Raw genomic sequence first — 15,155 nt, 5'->3', positions numbered from 1 at the left:
TGCGAGTACAGTAGTCCTGGCCCTCTGCATTCTGCTCCCTGAGAATGATATAGAGAATGGGGGGGGTGCTGCTCTGTGCTATCAGCAGAACATCACAGATGACCTCCTCCTTCTCTTGCGAGTTCAGATTCACAGTCCGGCTTCTAGAGAGAATTTCTGTGGAGTTGGGTTGCATTTGCTTGCTTATTAACCCCTCCACTCCTTCATGTTGTGAGGACAGGTCCTTCCAGAGGGATTCAAGAGTATATTGTAAATGTTCTGGTGGCACTACATGTGGAAAAGATAGATAAGATTTTGAAAGTATGTTTTATTGTTTTGTATGAATCACATATCACACTTAAAAGGAACAGTAATGCCCCAGAATAATTCTACCACTTTAAAAGAAATTTGTTCTGGTGTACCTCTCCTGAACCCACATCTTACAAATCTGGTAAACTGTATAATGGGCATCCATGCATGTATCTCATATAGAGTGTGACAACTAAAAACTAAAATGGAATTTATTGAGCCTGAGAAAAAGAAAACCATATATTCAATAATTCTTGCATCTCAGATTCTTTTATGCAACATTCAAAAACTTTTTTGCTAAGCCAGTATCTATAAAGAACTCAGGTAAGTAAAGAAACGATTTAGTTGAAAATGTACCCAAGGCAGGCCTAATATATCGATGACCTGACCCTCTATAAAAATTTAGACATACATAGGACATATGCATGTCATATTCTACTGTTGGATCTCACATTTAATATATTCAATGCATGAAGTTTAATAAGCCATTTCCTCCTCTAGAAATCTAGATTTTTTTTCTAAGTAGTATTATAACTTCTAGATAAAACCTTGCTTAAAAATGTTTGGGCAGAAGGGAGAGGGGTTACCTAATATTGTCTATGGTCTTGAATTTATTTTGTGCTTCCTCTGGGACACTGGTGATTTGTTCCCTCTAGCCTCTTCCAAGAGAAATTACTCACGGTTTCTCTGTTTTGTATTCTATCAGGCGAACATTTTAATTCTATTTAGCGATATAATTCCTCCACCCCTAAAAAGCTGACTAAAAGTAGTCAATTATCCTATCATGTTCCCCTTGGTCTAATGTTTTGCCTAGGTTAGTGTTCTCCAAACTCAGCAGAAATCAGAATAAATTAGGAAGACTGTTCAAATACACATGCCCAGGTGTCATCCCTGGAAATTACATGTTTACTAATTCTTGATGGGTGGTAGGACATCTGCATGTTTAGCTACCTCCTATGGTGTTTCTGATAATCAACCAGATTTGGCAACCACTCAGCTAGATGACTTCTAAGGGTACCTGAAATATCACCAAGAGGCCTGTGGCATTGTCATGTAAACACCTAAAGTCTCAGCTCAGCATGTAGCCACTCTGAATAAAGTAAAAGTCAATTCGATGGAGACAGGATCCCAACTAAACTTAACTAAGAGGATAGATTCTGGGGGAAGCCCAGAAGTAAGCAGATACTGGGGTTGGAGTTTGGAGAAAAGGAAACATACCTTCAGGGCTTCTCTTTTATGCTTCCCTCCTCCTCTCCTCGTATCCTCTTTCTACTCCCCACCAAGACCGTGGGCTCAGATCATCTTCAGGACCCAGTTTGATGCTTTACGAGGTTTCACTGGCCCCCAGAGCCCTTGAGGGCACAGATGTGCTAGCTGTGCACAGGGATTCCTCCTGGGACCTTCTGGACCTACCTGTGCTGCCTTGTTGACCCCCTCAAAAAGCTGGGTTGGTTAGAGGGGAACTGAAGGACTATAGCAGTTGATAAGGTAGAGGCATCAATGCCCACCTAGTATCAGCTTCAACTTCTCTTTTCCATACTGTTCCTCAGTCACCCTAGAAATTCTGGAGCAATTGTTACCGTCTAGTTATGTTCTTCTGTCTACTGCACAGACAGCAAATTCGCTAAGACAGCAGAAGTTATAGTAAAGAAAGTTTAATTATCATAGGACAGCTAGGTAAGAGACGGGATATTCTCAAATCCGCCTCCTCGAGAATTTTTAGACTTGGCTTTTTAAAAATAATTTCATAGGCAGGTGGCTAGGGAATGGGTACTGCTGATTGGTTAGGGATGAAATCATTGAGGTATCCAAACTGTCTTCATGAACAGAGCTGTGGGGATAGAACTGGTGGAGTTAGCTCCCTGGCATAGGTCATGGATCCGGATGGGGCTACTTTGTCCACCAAAATGCAAGTCTGAAAAATATCTCAATGATCAATCTTAGATTTTACAATTGCAGTTGGGGAAGTTACAAGTCTTGTGACCCCTCAATGACCTGATTCCTGGGCAGCAAGCCATTATAGAGAAGCAAACTAGAAAACAGTGGCTGGTTCCCATCTACCTCTGCCTATAGCTTTGCAGAGAGGTGTACAGGAGGCCAATCAAACTCCTGGATACCATCAAGAATGTCTGCAGGACCTAAGGTTCATTGTTACAGGAAAATAAGTTCAATCTCATGGGCAGCTTTCCCTGGAAATCAGGACATGAAGATAATCCATTATTAGTTGCTCTATTGAAGCAACTATGTGTGAGCAACCATGGAAGAAAGAAGGCGAACTTTGAAACAGAACTTAGAAATCACAGGTTTTTAAAACTTTTAACATATGTTTGCAACTTTGTAGAACTCAGGTCTTTTCTACAGCTTTTTACCCTGTGGCCCTCTATTAAATTTATATAGGGGATTTCATATTACTTTTTCTCTATATGTTACCACATCCAAAACCAGAGTTCCCACAAACTACCCAGAAAAAGTCAAAGAAATCAGAGTGATTTCCCTAAAAGCATTATTAGATGTAATCACCAGAAAGTCCACACAACCCACTTCCAGTTCTTGGTTCGGAGACTGGTATATTTTGGCATATAAGATCTTCTGGAGAAAAGAACTCCAACTTTGCAGGTGCTGTTGTGGCTAAAACTAATCTTGCAGCAGGCTATGGCTTTATACTGTAACACCAGCTGATTCTGAGTGAAGGAACACATGGTAAAAACTGAAAGTCTATTGGCTTGAGCCCATTGCTACACCATTGTGGTATACCATTGAAGTAAGACGAGTTCTTTTGGTTACCACTGTGGCAAGATGAGTTTCGTGTTTAGAGGTAATATTTTATGGCAAGAAATACGGCAATCTGTAAGTCCATGGATGATGATACCAGTAAAAGCATTGTGAATAGGATACGCTTATATATAGAATGTGTATTTATTCCTGCGAGCCACCCTGTTTCAGCCGGTTATTCTGAGGAATGCTACTACCTTGAGGACTCTGCATTGGCCTCTGTTGTCGGCAGGGTGAACACTCACCGGTGATGGTAGCCAGATCAATCTTGGTAAGGGGAAGTCCATGTTCGTTAGTAATGCATAGCCTCTATTTCAGAAATGGTGATGTCTATCAGGATTTCAGAGGAAATAACTTTGACTTTGTATAAATACCAATGTAAAAACAACTACACGATTAAAATGAAAGTTTAAAGATCCAGATTTTCTTATAGGAATGTTTTCTCTTTCTAAAATACTGAAGTTGAGAAAAAGGCACATTAAATTTTGCTAGAATGGCTTAGAAGTAGTAGTGATGTGCTGAAACAGGTTCATATCAGTTCCCAAGGGCCGACTGCTAATTTTTCAAGGATGTTGTGGGCCTATTTATGTCATGTAGTTAGCTTGAAATTAATTGACCATGGTGGGGATACTCCCCATGAAATAAGCACTCAGATTAATGGTCCATTTCTTTTCTTTTTTTTTTTTTTTTAGCTTAGAAAATATACTTAAAAGTAAATGGGGGAGAGAGAGAGAATTCACCTCCCCAAGGTGGGGAAGGGGGCCAAAGCCAGGAAACATGGCCTGGCCATAGCTCAAAGAGCACATGGCCACACCATAGCTTAGCAAGGCAATGGCCTAATGGTCCATTTCATATTACTCTGCCAATTTTAAAAAACCAGATTCTTGAACTTTGCATAAAAAAGAAATATAGTGTACTCCTATGTTTTATTGCCTTTGGAGATGTAGACAAAAAGAGAAAGCATCAACAATGTTCTTCTGGCTTAGCAAAAAAAAAAAACAAACCCAAAAATTTACTTGGTCGTTTTTAAAATACGGAATTTCAATATAAATATGAATAGCAAGGCAAAAAGATCTGTCACCCAGACTGCAGTGCAATGGTATGATTATGGCCCATTACAGGCTCAACCTCCTAGGCTGAAGCAATAACCTTCTACCTCAGTTTCTGGAGTAGCTGGGACTACAGGCACACGCCACCACATCCAACTAATTTGTTGATTTTTTGTAGAAATGAGGTTTCACTATGCTGCCTAGGCTGGTCTTGAATTCCCAGGCTAAAGCAATCCTCCCACCTGGACCTTTCTAAGTGCTGGGAAGACAGGTGTGAGCCACCATGTACGGCCTAAATTTTTTTTCAGACTCAAAGGGTACATGTGAAGGTTTGTTACATAGATGTATTGAGCTTGTCACCCAAGTGGTGGACATGGTACACAGTGGGTAGTTTTCAGTCCTTATGCCCCTCACCCATAAGAGTGCCTGTCCCACTTACATTTTTTTAAAAAGTCGACTAAAAAAAAAAAGAGTGCCCTAGTGTCTGTTGTTCCCATCCTTGTGCCCATGTGCATACAGTGTTTACCTCCTGCTTATTAGAGAGAACATATGATATTCAGTTTAAGATTAGTAATTAATACAGTCAGAATCAGACTTTTAAGAAGTTCCATATAGCAAAAGCTCTGAAGCCAGGCCTCTTAAAGAGCTTTATTGTTAGTAACAATAATTTTTTGATGCAGAACAGTCCTTCCTTTTCTGAAACAGCAGGGACAGAGAGAATAGTCTACTTTTATAACTTCTTCTGAAACTAAGGTCTTCCTATTATTTAAGCCTCAGAATATACAGATGTTTCTGTGCCCTGGAAGCCAGACAGAGCAGAAGATTATAGGAAATAGCTGGCTCAGTTGCCCTGGGATCAATCCCAAATACAATGCTTCTTTCCAGGCCTGAAAATCGACGGACACTGTCCAACATGTCATCGGCAAAAATGAATTCATCATTAATCTGAGATACCTTTCTCTTCTTCGTTTCTTTCAAAAACTTATCTTTATATTTTTCCACATCACTTGCTTTGCTGAAAAGCACAACAATGTCTTTGGGAGAATAACCATTCCTCAAGAGACATCGACACTTCTCTACTACAAAGATCACCATGTCCTCCAAGTTCAAGTCTTCAATAATTTCTAAGTTGCCTGCAACACCTGGAACCAATTTAGCCTCATGAAACATCTCTAGATACCCCAGGGGGATGTTAAATGGGGGTTTTTTTCTGACGTCCTGCATTACTCCTTGTAGGTATTTGGCTATTGGATCTGCATTTCGGACAACTCTGGTGAGTTCTTCTCTTGGATACTGAGCTGAGAGAGAAGGGAGGCCACTAGATTTCAAGTGGCTGGTCTGAAAGTAGTCCAGAAAGATCCAGAGAATTCCCGGGCAATCTTTGTCTCCTTGCGTGATGGTTTCTGCCTTCTGATACCAGTATCCATCTTCAGTGCGGAAATTCTGAGCTTCATCAATGATGATGTGCTGAATATGTTCAAAGTTACCTCTCATGAAAGTTTTCCGGGTCACTGCTTGACAGATCCCTTTATTCCTGTAATAATTAAAATGACACATAGATTATCTCAAGCTGAAAAAAAAATGGAGAAAATGACTCTATCATGCTTCTCTGAAGACAGTCTGTTGTCACACATCATTTTTACCACTTAATTCTCAAGTAACAATGTGACTTAGCAGAGAAATTAAGCCCAGATTAGAGGATGTTTATAGGTTGGGTCCAGTGGCTCATGCTTGTAATCTCAGCACCTTGGAAGGTTAGGATGGGAAGATCACTTGAGGCCAAAAGATTTCAAGGCTGCAGTGAGTTGTGACTGCATCACTGCACTGCAGCCTGGGCAACAGAGTGAGACCCTGTCTCTAATAAATAAATATAAAAATGAATAACATAAGATTCAACTGCTTACCTGATAAAGTCCATCAGACGCTGGTTTTCACAAACATAGAGAATTCTCTTTTCCTCACAGTGAAACACATTCTTGATCTTCTCCATGATCTTCATGGCCATGATTGTCTTCCCTGAGCCTGGGAAGCCATGGACAAACAACTTTCTGTTCTTGTGGAGGTTTTTGGAGAATATTTCATACTGTTCGGCTGTGAGCAGATTCAGAACCTCACAGCCGAGCTGATCACTCAAGAAAGACCTGAAACCGAGCAAGACAATCACAAGGGACTGCAACAAGGCTTCCATCTGCTGGGTGTCTGCGAGGTTGTAGGATATGGGGTAATCTATCAGAGGGACTGCACCCTTCAAGGACTCTGCACTGCTCTCAGAACTCAGGCAGAGGGCCTTGGCTATGACACACACCTTCCCGGTGTAGCCCCCCGTGTTCACCAGCTTGTGCTTCAAAATAAAGGCAATATGAGTGCAGTAGTCCTGGCCCTCTGCATTCTGCTCCCTGAGAATGGTGTAGAGAATGGGGGGGCTGTTCTGTGCTATCAGCAGAGCATCACAGATGACCTCCTCTTTCTCTTGCAAGTTCAGATCCACGGCCCAGCTTCTAGAGAGGATCAGAATTCCCCGGGAGAAAGGTTGCATTTGCTTGTTTATTAACTCCTCCAGTCCTTCATGCTGTGAGAACAGCTCTTTACAGAGGGATTTGGGAGTATACTGCAAATGTTCTGGTGGCACTACATGTGGAAAAAGATAGACAAGATTTTAAGTTTGTGTTGTTTTGTATGAATCACATGTTACACTTAACAGGGATAGTAAAGTCCCCGAATAATTTTGCAACTTAAGAGAAATTCTTTCTGGTGCACCTCTCCTGAACCCACACCTTACAAATCTGGTAAACTGCATAATGAGGTCTATGTATCTCATGGAGAGTAGAGCGTGACAACTAAAAACTAAAATGGAATTTATTAAGCCTGAGAAAGAGAAAATCTTGAATTCAATTATTCTTACATCTCAGATTCTCATGTGGAACATTAAAAAACTTTTATGATAAGTTAATGACTACAAAGAACTCAGGTAAGTAAAGAAACTATTTGGTTGAAAATGTACCTAAGGCAAGCCTAATGTTTTTGTTTTGTTTTGTTTTGTTTTGTTTTTCAGTTGGAATCTCACTCTGTCGCACAAACTAAAGTGCAGTGGCCACTCCCTACCTGCTGGGCTCCGGCGATCCTTCCGCCTCAGCCTTCCAAGTAGCTGGAACTACAGGCGAGCACTACCACGCCCGCTAATTTTTGATTTATTGTAGAGATGAGGTCTCACCAAGTTGCCCAGGCGGGTCTCGAACCCGCAGGCTCAGGCAATCCACTCACCTCAGCCTCCCAAAGGCGCGGGATTACAGGCTGAGCCACCGAGCCTTTCAAGCCTAATGTATTAATGACTTGGCCCTTGATAAAAGTTTAGATATACATATATATTTGCATATCATATTCTACTGTTAGATCTCACATTTAATTTATTCAATGTGTGAAGTTAAACAAGCCATTTCCTCCTCTAGAAATCTAGATTTTTTTCTAAGTAGTAACTTTTAGATAAAACCTTGCTTAAGAACATTTAGGCGTGGTGGGGGGAGGAATTACCTAACATTGTCCATGGTCTTAAATTTTATTTTGTGCTCCTTCTGAGACACTGGTGACTCATCCCCTCTAGCCTCTTCCAAGAGAAATTACTCATAGTTTCTCTGTTTTATATTCTTTTTTATTCTTCTTTTTTACTTTAAAGATGTGGGGTACAGCCACGTGTGGTGGCTCATGCCTATAAATCCCAGTACTTTGGGAGGCAGAGGTGAGAGGATTGCCTGAGTCCAGAGGTTTGAGACCAGCCCGAGCAACTTGGCGAGACCCTGTATCTACAAGAAATCAAAAAATTAGCTGGGTGTGGAGGTACATTCCTGTAGTTCTAGCTAGTTGGAAGGCTGAAACTAAAGGATCACCTGAGCCCAGTAGGTCAAGGCCGCAGTGGCCATGAGTGTGCCAGCACTCCAGCATGGATGACAGAGTGAGACCTACTCAAAAAAAAAAATGATGAATACAATTCAGGATTAGGTACATAAGTGGTCTACGTAGAGGTGAAGTTTGGGCCTCTCACTGGTTTAGGATCAGGTATCCTTAGTGATGTTATGTGCCTCCCCCAGCAGTGTCCTGCTACTGTCGATCTCTTTCTTATAATATTGTGATAAATGTTCAGGACCCATTTTTGAATGAGAACATGTGGCATTCAGTTCTTTGTCTCTATGATAGATCACTGAATAGGACAGACTCTAAATCCATCCATGTTGCTGCCAAGTCCATACTTGCTTTTTTTCATTATAAAGGTGTGGGGTACAATTCAGGGTTAGGTATACACACATTGATTATGCAGTTACCATTGTTGATGAGGTATGCCCCTCCCTCCCCCAGCAGTTTCCCTCAACTGCCAATCCCACCCCACACACACAGTTTTCCATTGTTGCCAAACACTTTCTTATAGTATTATAATTGTTCAAGGTCTGCTTATGAGTGAGAACATCTGTTCTTTGTTTCTGTGATAGATCGCTGAGTATGATCGACTCCAAATTCTGTGGTTGTTGGGTGGAATAATCTCTAGGTAACTATTAAGTCCATTTGGTTGAGTGTCAAGTTTAGGTTCTGGATCACCTTGCTGATTTTTTGCCTCAATGATCTATCTAGGGCTGTCAGTGGGGTATTCAAGTCCCCTGCTATAATAGTGTTAGAGTCAATATCTTTTTTTAGTTTACTTAGTAGTTGCTTCATAAATGCTGGTACTCCTGTGTTGGGTGCGTATATGTTTAGGATGGATATTTCTTGTTCGTGGATTGAACCTTTTATCATTATGTAGTGTCCTTTTGTATCTTTTTAAATTTTTGATAGCTTAAAGGTTGTTTGTCTGATATTAAGATTGCAACTCCTGCCTTCTTTTGTGATCCATTTGCCTGGAAACTTGTTTTCCAACCTCTAACTTTGAGTCTGTGTGCATCCCTTGAAGTGAGATGAATCTCCTGGATGCAGCATATAATTGGATCATGGTTTCTTACCAGTTCACGATTCTGTGTCTTTTCAGTGGTGCATTTAGTCCATTCACATTCAGGCTGATTATTGAAATATAATTGCTTATCCCTGTCATGAGGTTCTTATAAAGTTTTTCCTTTGTTTGCTTGTTCTCTTTTGGCTTTGGGGTTAGTGTATGTGTGTGTTTTCAAGTTTCTTGTTGTACTGTATTCTCTGCTGATTCTGTGCTCTGCTGTTTTCTTGGGAAGTGTGTTGTCAATCTTTTTCTTCTTTCTTCTGTGCTTACTACCTTTTTAAGTGTCTCCTGTAGAGCTGGTCTGGAAGCTGCATAATCTCTTAGGGATTGGATGTCTGGGAAGGATTTTCATTCTCTGTCACTGATGAAGCTGAGCTTGGCTGGATAGGAAATTCTTGGTTTAAGTTGTTTATCTTTGAGGACTGTGATATAGGGTTCCAGTCCCTTCTTGCTTGTAGTGTTTCTGCTGATAGGTCTGCTGCTATTCTGATTGGTTTTCCCCAGTAGGTTATCTGACTTTTTTCTGTTGCTGCTTTTAGGATTTTTTTCCTTTGTACCTACTTTGTGTAGGCGAATTACTACATGTCTAGGGGTTGGTCTTCTCATTTGATGTCTCGTGGGGGTTTTCTGTATCTCTTGTGCTTGGCTGGTCACATCTCTGGTGAAATGGGGAAAGTTTTCTTGGATTACTTCCTGGAATACTTGCTCTAAGTCGTTCTCCATTTCCCTTTCTTCTTCTGGGATACCAATCAGGCATAGGTTCGGCCTCTTCATATAATCGCACATCTCTTGTACGCTTTGTTCTTTCTTTCTGAGTCTTCTTTCTATGTTTTTTACAGATAGGGTTAATTCTATGTTCTGGTCTTCAAGTTCTAAAATTCTTTCTTCAGCTAGATTAATTCTGCTTTCCATGCTTGTCATCTTGTTATTTATTTCCTGGATGAAATTTTTTATTGCCAAAATCTCTGTTACAAATTCTTTCAGTGTTGCATCTTGTCTTTCTTGAGTCCTATTCACTCTTTCCATCCATTCTCTAATCCTTGTCATATTCTGGTGACAGTCTTTGGTGACTTCCATTGTTTGGGTGCCAAGGTCTTATTTTTCAGGAGTTTTGTCTTTGGTACACTTGAAATTGCCTGAGGTTTTCCTTTGGCTTTTCGTCATTTGTGACAGATCTCTTGTTTTTCCCTTTAGTTCTGCTATTTAGTGTCAGTGGGAGAGGCTTTCCCTTCTGATTTGCTCAGACCTCTATTCTTCCCTGATCCAGGCTCTGGACTTATTCTATTTTGAAATAGGATGGTGGATAGAAAGCTTTGCTGTCACTTGTAGTTTTCGAAATTTGAATAAAGTGGGGATGGGGCGCTAGGAATCAGTTACTACTTGCAAATTAAAATGTTCACTTATTGTAGTATGTGTTTCCCGAGACCCACTCTCCACTACCACTCTATATGACAATGCAAAACAGAAACCAATGCAAAAGCAGTTGAACACATACTCACACACACTCCAAAACAAACTGGAATAACAACAAAGCTAAACAAAACAATCAGCAACAAAAAGACCCCCAAGAAAACTAAACACACACACATGCCTAGCACAAAGTGAATAGAGAAGAAAAACAGAAAGACCAAAAGGAAAAAAAAGAGGGGAGATTCAGGTCAAACCCTCACACATCTATTGACACACCCCTTAAACTATAAACAATGAATATAAAAAAGACCCAGACGAACAAAAACTAGCAACCACAACAAAATCAAAAGATGAACACTCAATCATTCACATAAACAGAAAACGACAAATAAAAGAAGAAACAGAAAAAGTAAAGAAAAAAATTTTGGAGGGTGATGCAGATCAAACTCTCACATACACATTCATTCACAAAGGAAAAATATTTCAAAAATAGATGAACTTTTTAAAAAGCAAACAGTCAAAAAAAATTTTTTTTAATTAAAAAGTAACTTAAAAAACAAAAACAAACAAATCTGGCCTCTTGTGGCAGGCTCTGTAATTGCTCCTCCAATCAGGTCTCTCCTGCAGAGCCACCTCTTTCACTCTCTTCAGGAAAGGAAGCAGGGAAAGAGGAGGGGCAGTGGAGGTGGGTGGGGCTGCAGGCCTCCCCTCCCACTCTCGTATAGTCAAGGAGATCTCTGGTGGGGAGGTACTGGGATGGTCTCTTCCCCAGGTTTATACTCTCACTGGGGTGCCAAAGCAAGGCCTATCCTGAAATGGAGCTCTCCTATTGCGACTGATGTCCAGGCTCTGCCTGGGTTCTTCCCTCTCAGTTGTGGCCCAGCTGCTTGGGTCTGATGTTCAGAGGATTGGTGGGAAGGAGGGGGTTGGCGTCGCCCCAGACTCACCACTGATCTCTTTAGAGTTCTTCCTCCTCCTTTGTGACCATACCCTTTGTCCTACAGCTGGATCAGGGTAGGGGATGGGGCGCATGGAACTCAGAACTTGTCTGGTGCCTCTGAAGTTTGTTTTCTCAGGATATTCCCTTTGGGCCACGATCAAGCCCTGAGTAGTTGATTCACCAGTCACAGAGATCGGATCTATTGGTCCATGGTGAGCAAGTTGGAGCACTTTCCTGTCCCGCCTTCAATATGGTGGTGGGGTGCCTCTCTTGTCCTCTTCCATAGGAACTTGCCTCTGGACTCCGTCTGCAGTCCCTTGAAGGTGCACCCTGCAAGGTGCTGAAGTGGTAAGGCAAAGCCTGGAGCAGTCTCTCTCCTGCTTCAATGGTGAGAGAGCGCCTGGGGCAATAGTGTCTCCCAACTGCTTTTCCAAAGGAAAACTTCTGTCTGTTTTTAAAAAAACAATGGTGCTCCACTTCTGCAACCCGGGAAGAGCCAGGGACAAGTAGAGAAGCCGCAGCACCTGCTGTTGCACCAAGGGCCTGGCCACACGCTCAGGAACCCCACCTAGACAATCTCTCCCAGTGTTTTCTTGCCAGGTGGGGGTTGTTGATTTAAAAAAGAAAAAAAGAGAAAATGGTGCTTGGCTTCTGTGTCCCGCGAATCGCTAGGGTACAAGCCCAGACCCTGTGGCACCAGGCGCTGCACCAGGAGAACCCTGGCCGCTAGTTCCCTAGTCCTCACCCAGTCAGCCACTCACATGCCCACTAGCTCACCAGCACATACACAAAATTTTCCATACACTCACTCACTCACATGGGGATTTGCATAGTCTGACTGGCTCGGCCGCCATCTTCCCCACCTCTAGAAGTCCATAATTTCATCCTCCTTTACAGCTGCATAATATTCCATCATGTACATGTACCACATTATTTTTTATCCAGTCCACTTTTGATGGTTGGTCCCATGTTTTTGCTATTGTGAATAGTGCTGCAATAAACATGCATGCACAGATATCTTTTTGGTAGAATGATTTGAGGCAATTTTATATTTTCCAGGTGAACATTTTAATTCTATTTGGAGATATAATTCCTCCATCCCTGAAAAACTGAGTAGAAGTGGTCAATTGTCCTATCATGCTCCCCTTGATCTAATGTTTTGCCTACAGTTGTACTAGATCAGTGTTTTTCAAACCCAGCAGGGCATCAGAATAATTAAGGAAGATTATTCAGATATACATGCCCAGGCCCTACTCCTGGAAATGAATTCTTGATGGGGGACTGGACACCTGCATGTTTAACTGCCTCCTGTGGTGCTTCCGATAATCAGCCAGATTTGGCAACCACTCAGCTAGATGACTTCTAAGGGTACCTGGAACATTGCCAAGAGGCTTGTGGCATGTCATGTAAACACCTGGGTATGCAGAACACAATCTTCCATATCTTTGCTTTTAACAAAATATGTTAAATCATCTCCCTTTCTCCTAATAAAAAACTGGCCATTAGTACCTGAAAATAAACGTTGTTGGAGCTCTTCTTTATGTTCCAGACCTTTCTTTGCATACACTGGTCTACAAAGTGGAGGGCTGTGGGACAGACTCAGCTGAGATTCAAAATCCTCGGTCAACTCTGAAACAAACTCTGAAAGAAAGACCATTTTATCCTATGTCATTGCATTCTCCTCCACTGGAATAGGCTGAACAAGGCTATGTCCAAACTTCACCTAACATAGTACAATTCAGGCCACAAAAGCCCTTGTTTTGACTCTTGAATGGTGTTTCCCCATTCAGTATAATGCTCCCTCTTCCATGTTTAAATAGCTCTATGCTTGAATTATACATTTTCTTTTAAAAGTGATATCACCACGTGTTTTAAGTCCTTGCACACTCAACTCCACTAACACCAACAAAAACAAACCTCATCCAATACCAGCTCCTGTCTCCCAGAATTTAACTCATGCTAAACTGAGGTATAAGGCAATTCTTATTATGAGGCTCCAGTAAATTCCAATGAGAGGATTTAATAAAGGAATCAATGTCCAAGTGTTGTCCTCACTGTTTCTTTTGTGGGAAATCACCATTCACAAAGTATGTGATTTTGGATTTTTCTCACCCAAAAAATCCATCCCGAATAAGAAACTCATGGAGATTTAAAGAAATTTCAGTAAGTATTTAGAGCTCAGCATTACAGAGAATGGAGTAGGACATGGAGTTGCCGAAAAGGTGGAAAGACAAAGAGGGAGAAGCTTGCTTTCTCTTACCTGGATCTGCATCCATCATTTTGCCTACCCACTCCTTAGCTGTCAGGCTGCAGACGTTGTTCTCCCTCACTATCCAGGAACTGGGAGCTTTTGCGAACACTGCACAGCAGAATGGCTCCACTTTAATCACACAAAGATAACCATAGAACACTTGCTCCTTAAACACATCTATGGTTTTAGTGCTATACTTCACTGATGGTTTGGAAGAGCAAAAATGGACAACAGGCAACTTGGAAATTGTTCTTGCTATTACACTTTTCAAAGAGTCCCGGTCAACATTTTCTTTTGCACATCCCAGGACTTGCCTATGCTTATCATCCACTCCAATAAAAAGATAGCCTCCCTGAGTGTTTGCAAATGCGGAGATGTACTCTGGAATCATGTTTTTTACATATTCTTGGATGTGGTGTGTAGAGAACTGTTTAAATTCTATGGAATAAGACTCAGGAAAAGGCAGGATTTCACCATATTCAAGGCGGTATTTTTGAAAAATGAGGTCTGCAGGATTTGAGTTATCAAGGACTTTAGGCATGACTTTGAGAATTTTACGAGAAGGTTCTTGCCCCAAGATTTCTGCATTATTTTTCAGAAAGTCGAATGCCTCTCTTGAATTCAAAGAAAAAACAGAGGTCCCAGATCTACAGTATAGTGAAGAACTCAGGCTGCAAATGCGTGGCTTGACAGAACTGTCTTTAGAGAAAGGGCCATTGTTCCAAGATTTAACAAAAATTTCAAAACACTTCCCTTGTTGCTTGGTCTCAAAGAAAGCCAGCAAATCTTTAGACTGAATAAGCTCTCTCAAAGACCGTTCTATATCCAGTCCCATCTCCGTAGGACGCACATCTTCATTTTCCATTTCCATTCGAATCACTCCTCCTCCTGAGTTTAATAAAGCACACGCAATCCGTGTAATTCTCATCCTCTGTTTGTCTCTCTTCGTTTTCTCCATTTTTTTTCTGTTTTCTTCTCCAAGAGTCACTTTTCCTATACTAATGACTGAGTCTGGGTAAGATGGTTCCAACATCAGGGAGGTTTCATCATCTCTCTCCATGCTGGTACAACAGCTGAAACTGTTAGAACATTAGCTTTATTTTGACTAAAAAAATTAATTATTCCATACATGTAATTCATTTGTCAGAAAGTATTTAATTCCTGTCTAATATGTGCTGGGAGAAGACAACAAACTAGTAAAGAATACAGGAATAGTCCCTTCTCTTTAGGACCTGACTGTCTGGCAGGAAAGGAAACTAATGGAGTTAGTACTTACCATCATGTGTGATGTGGGCTATAAAAAAGAAAACACAGTAAAGGGGTATCTGAATTAATACGCAGACCACAGTTCAATAAGACTTCCAGGAGGAGATGGCATTTAAGTTAAGACTTAAAGGATACACTGGTATTGGCCAGGTGAAGTCATCTGCACTGAAGCATGACAGTAGTGGATCCCTGGAGGGGTGTATGACC

General features: G+C 41.2%; 1 protein-coding gene across 1 annotated transcript; it reads right to left on the bottom strand.

Moving 5' to 3' along the window:
• Positions 1-4,754: 4,754 nt before the first annotated feature.
• Positions 4,755-14,742, bottom strand: LOC103276840 (schlafen family member 13-like). The gene is made up of 4 exons (XM_008074284.1): positions 13,692-14,742; positions 12,941-13,072; positions 6,014-6,737; positions 4,755-5,643 (listed from the first exon to the last, which is right to left on the bottom strand). The coding sequence occupies exons 1-4, from the start codon at positions 14,740-14,742 to the stop codon at positions 4,872-4,874; spliced, it is 2,679 nt and encodes an 892-aa protein (XP_008072475.1). The 3' UTR covers positions 4,755-4,871.
• Between the last annotated feature and the right edge of the window lie 413 nt (positions 14,743-15,155).

Source organism: Carlito syrichta, unplaced genomic scaffold (genome assembly GCF_000164805.1).
Source record: "Carlito syrichta isolate Samal-C Ts95f unplaced genomic scaffold, Tarsius_syrichta-2.0.1 Scaffold316387, whole genome shotgun sequence".
Classification (NCBI taxonomy): domain Eukaryota; kingdom Metazoa; phylum Chordata; class Mammalia; order Primates; family Tarsiidae; genus Carlito; species Carlito syrichta.
This window is presented reverse-complemented; position numbering and strand designations above follow the sequence as displayed.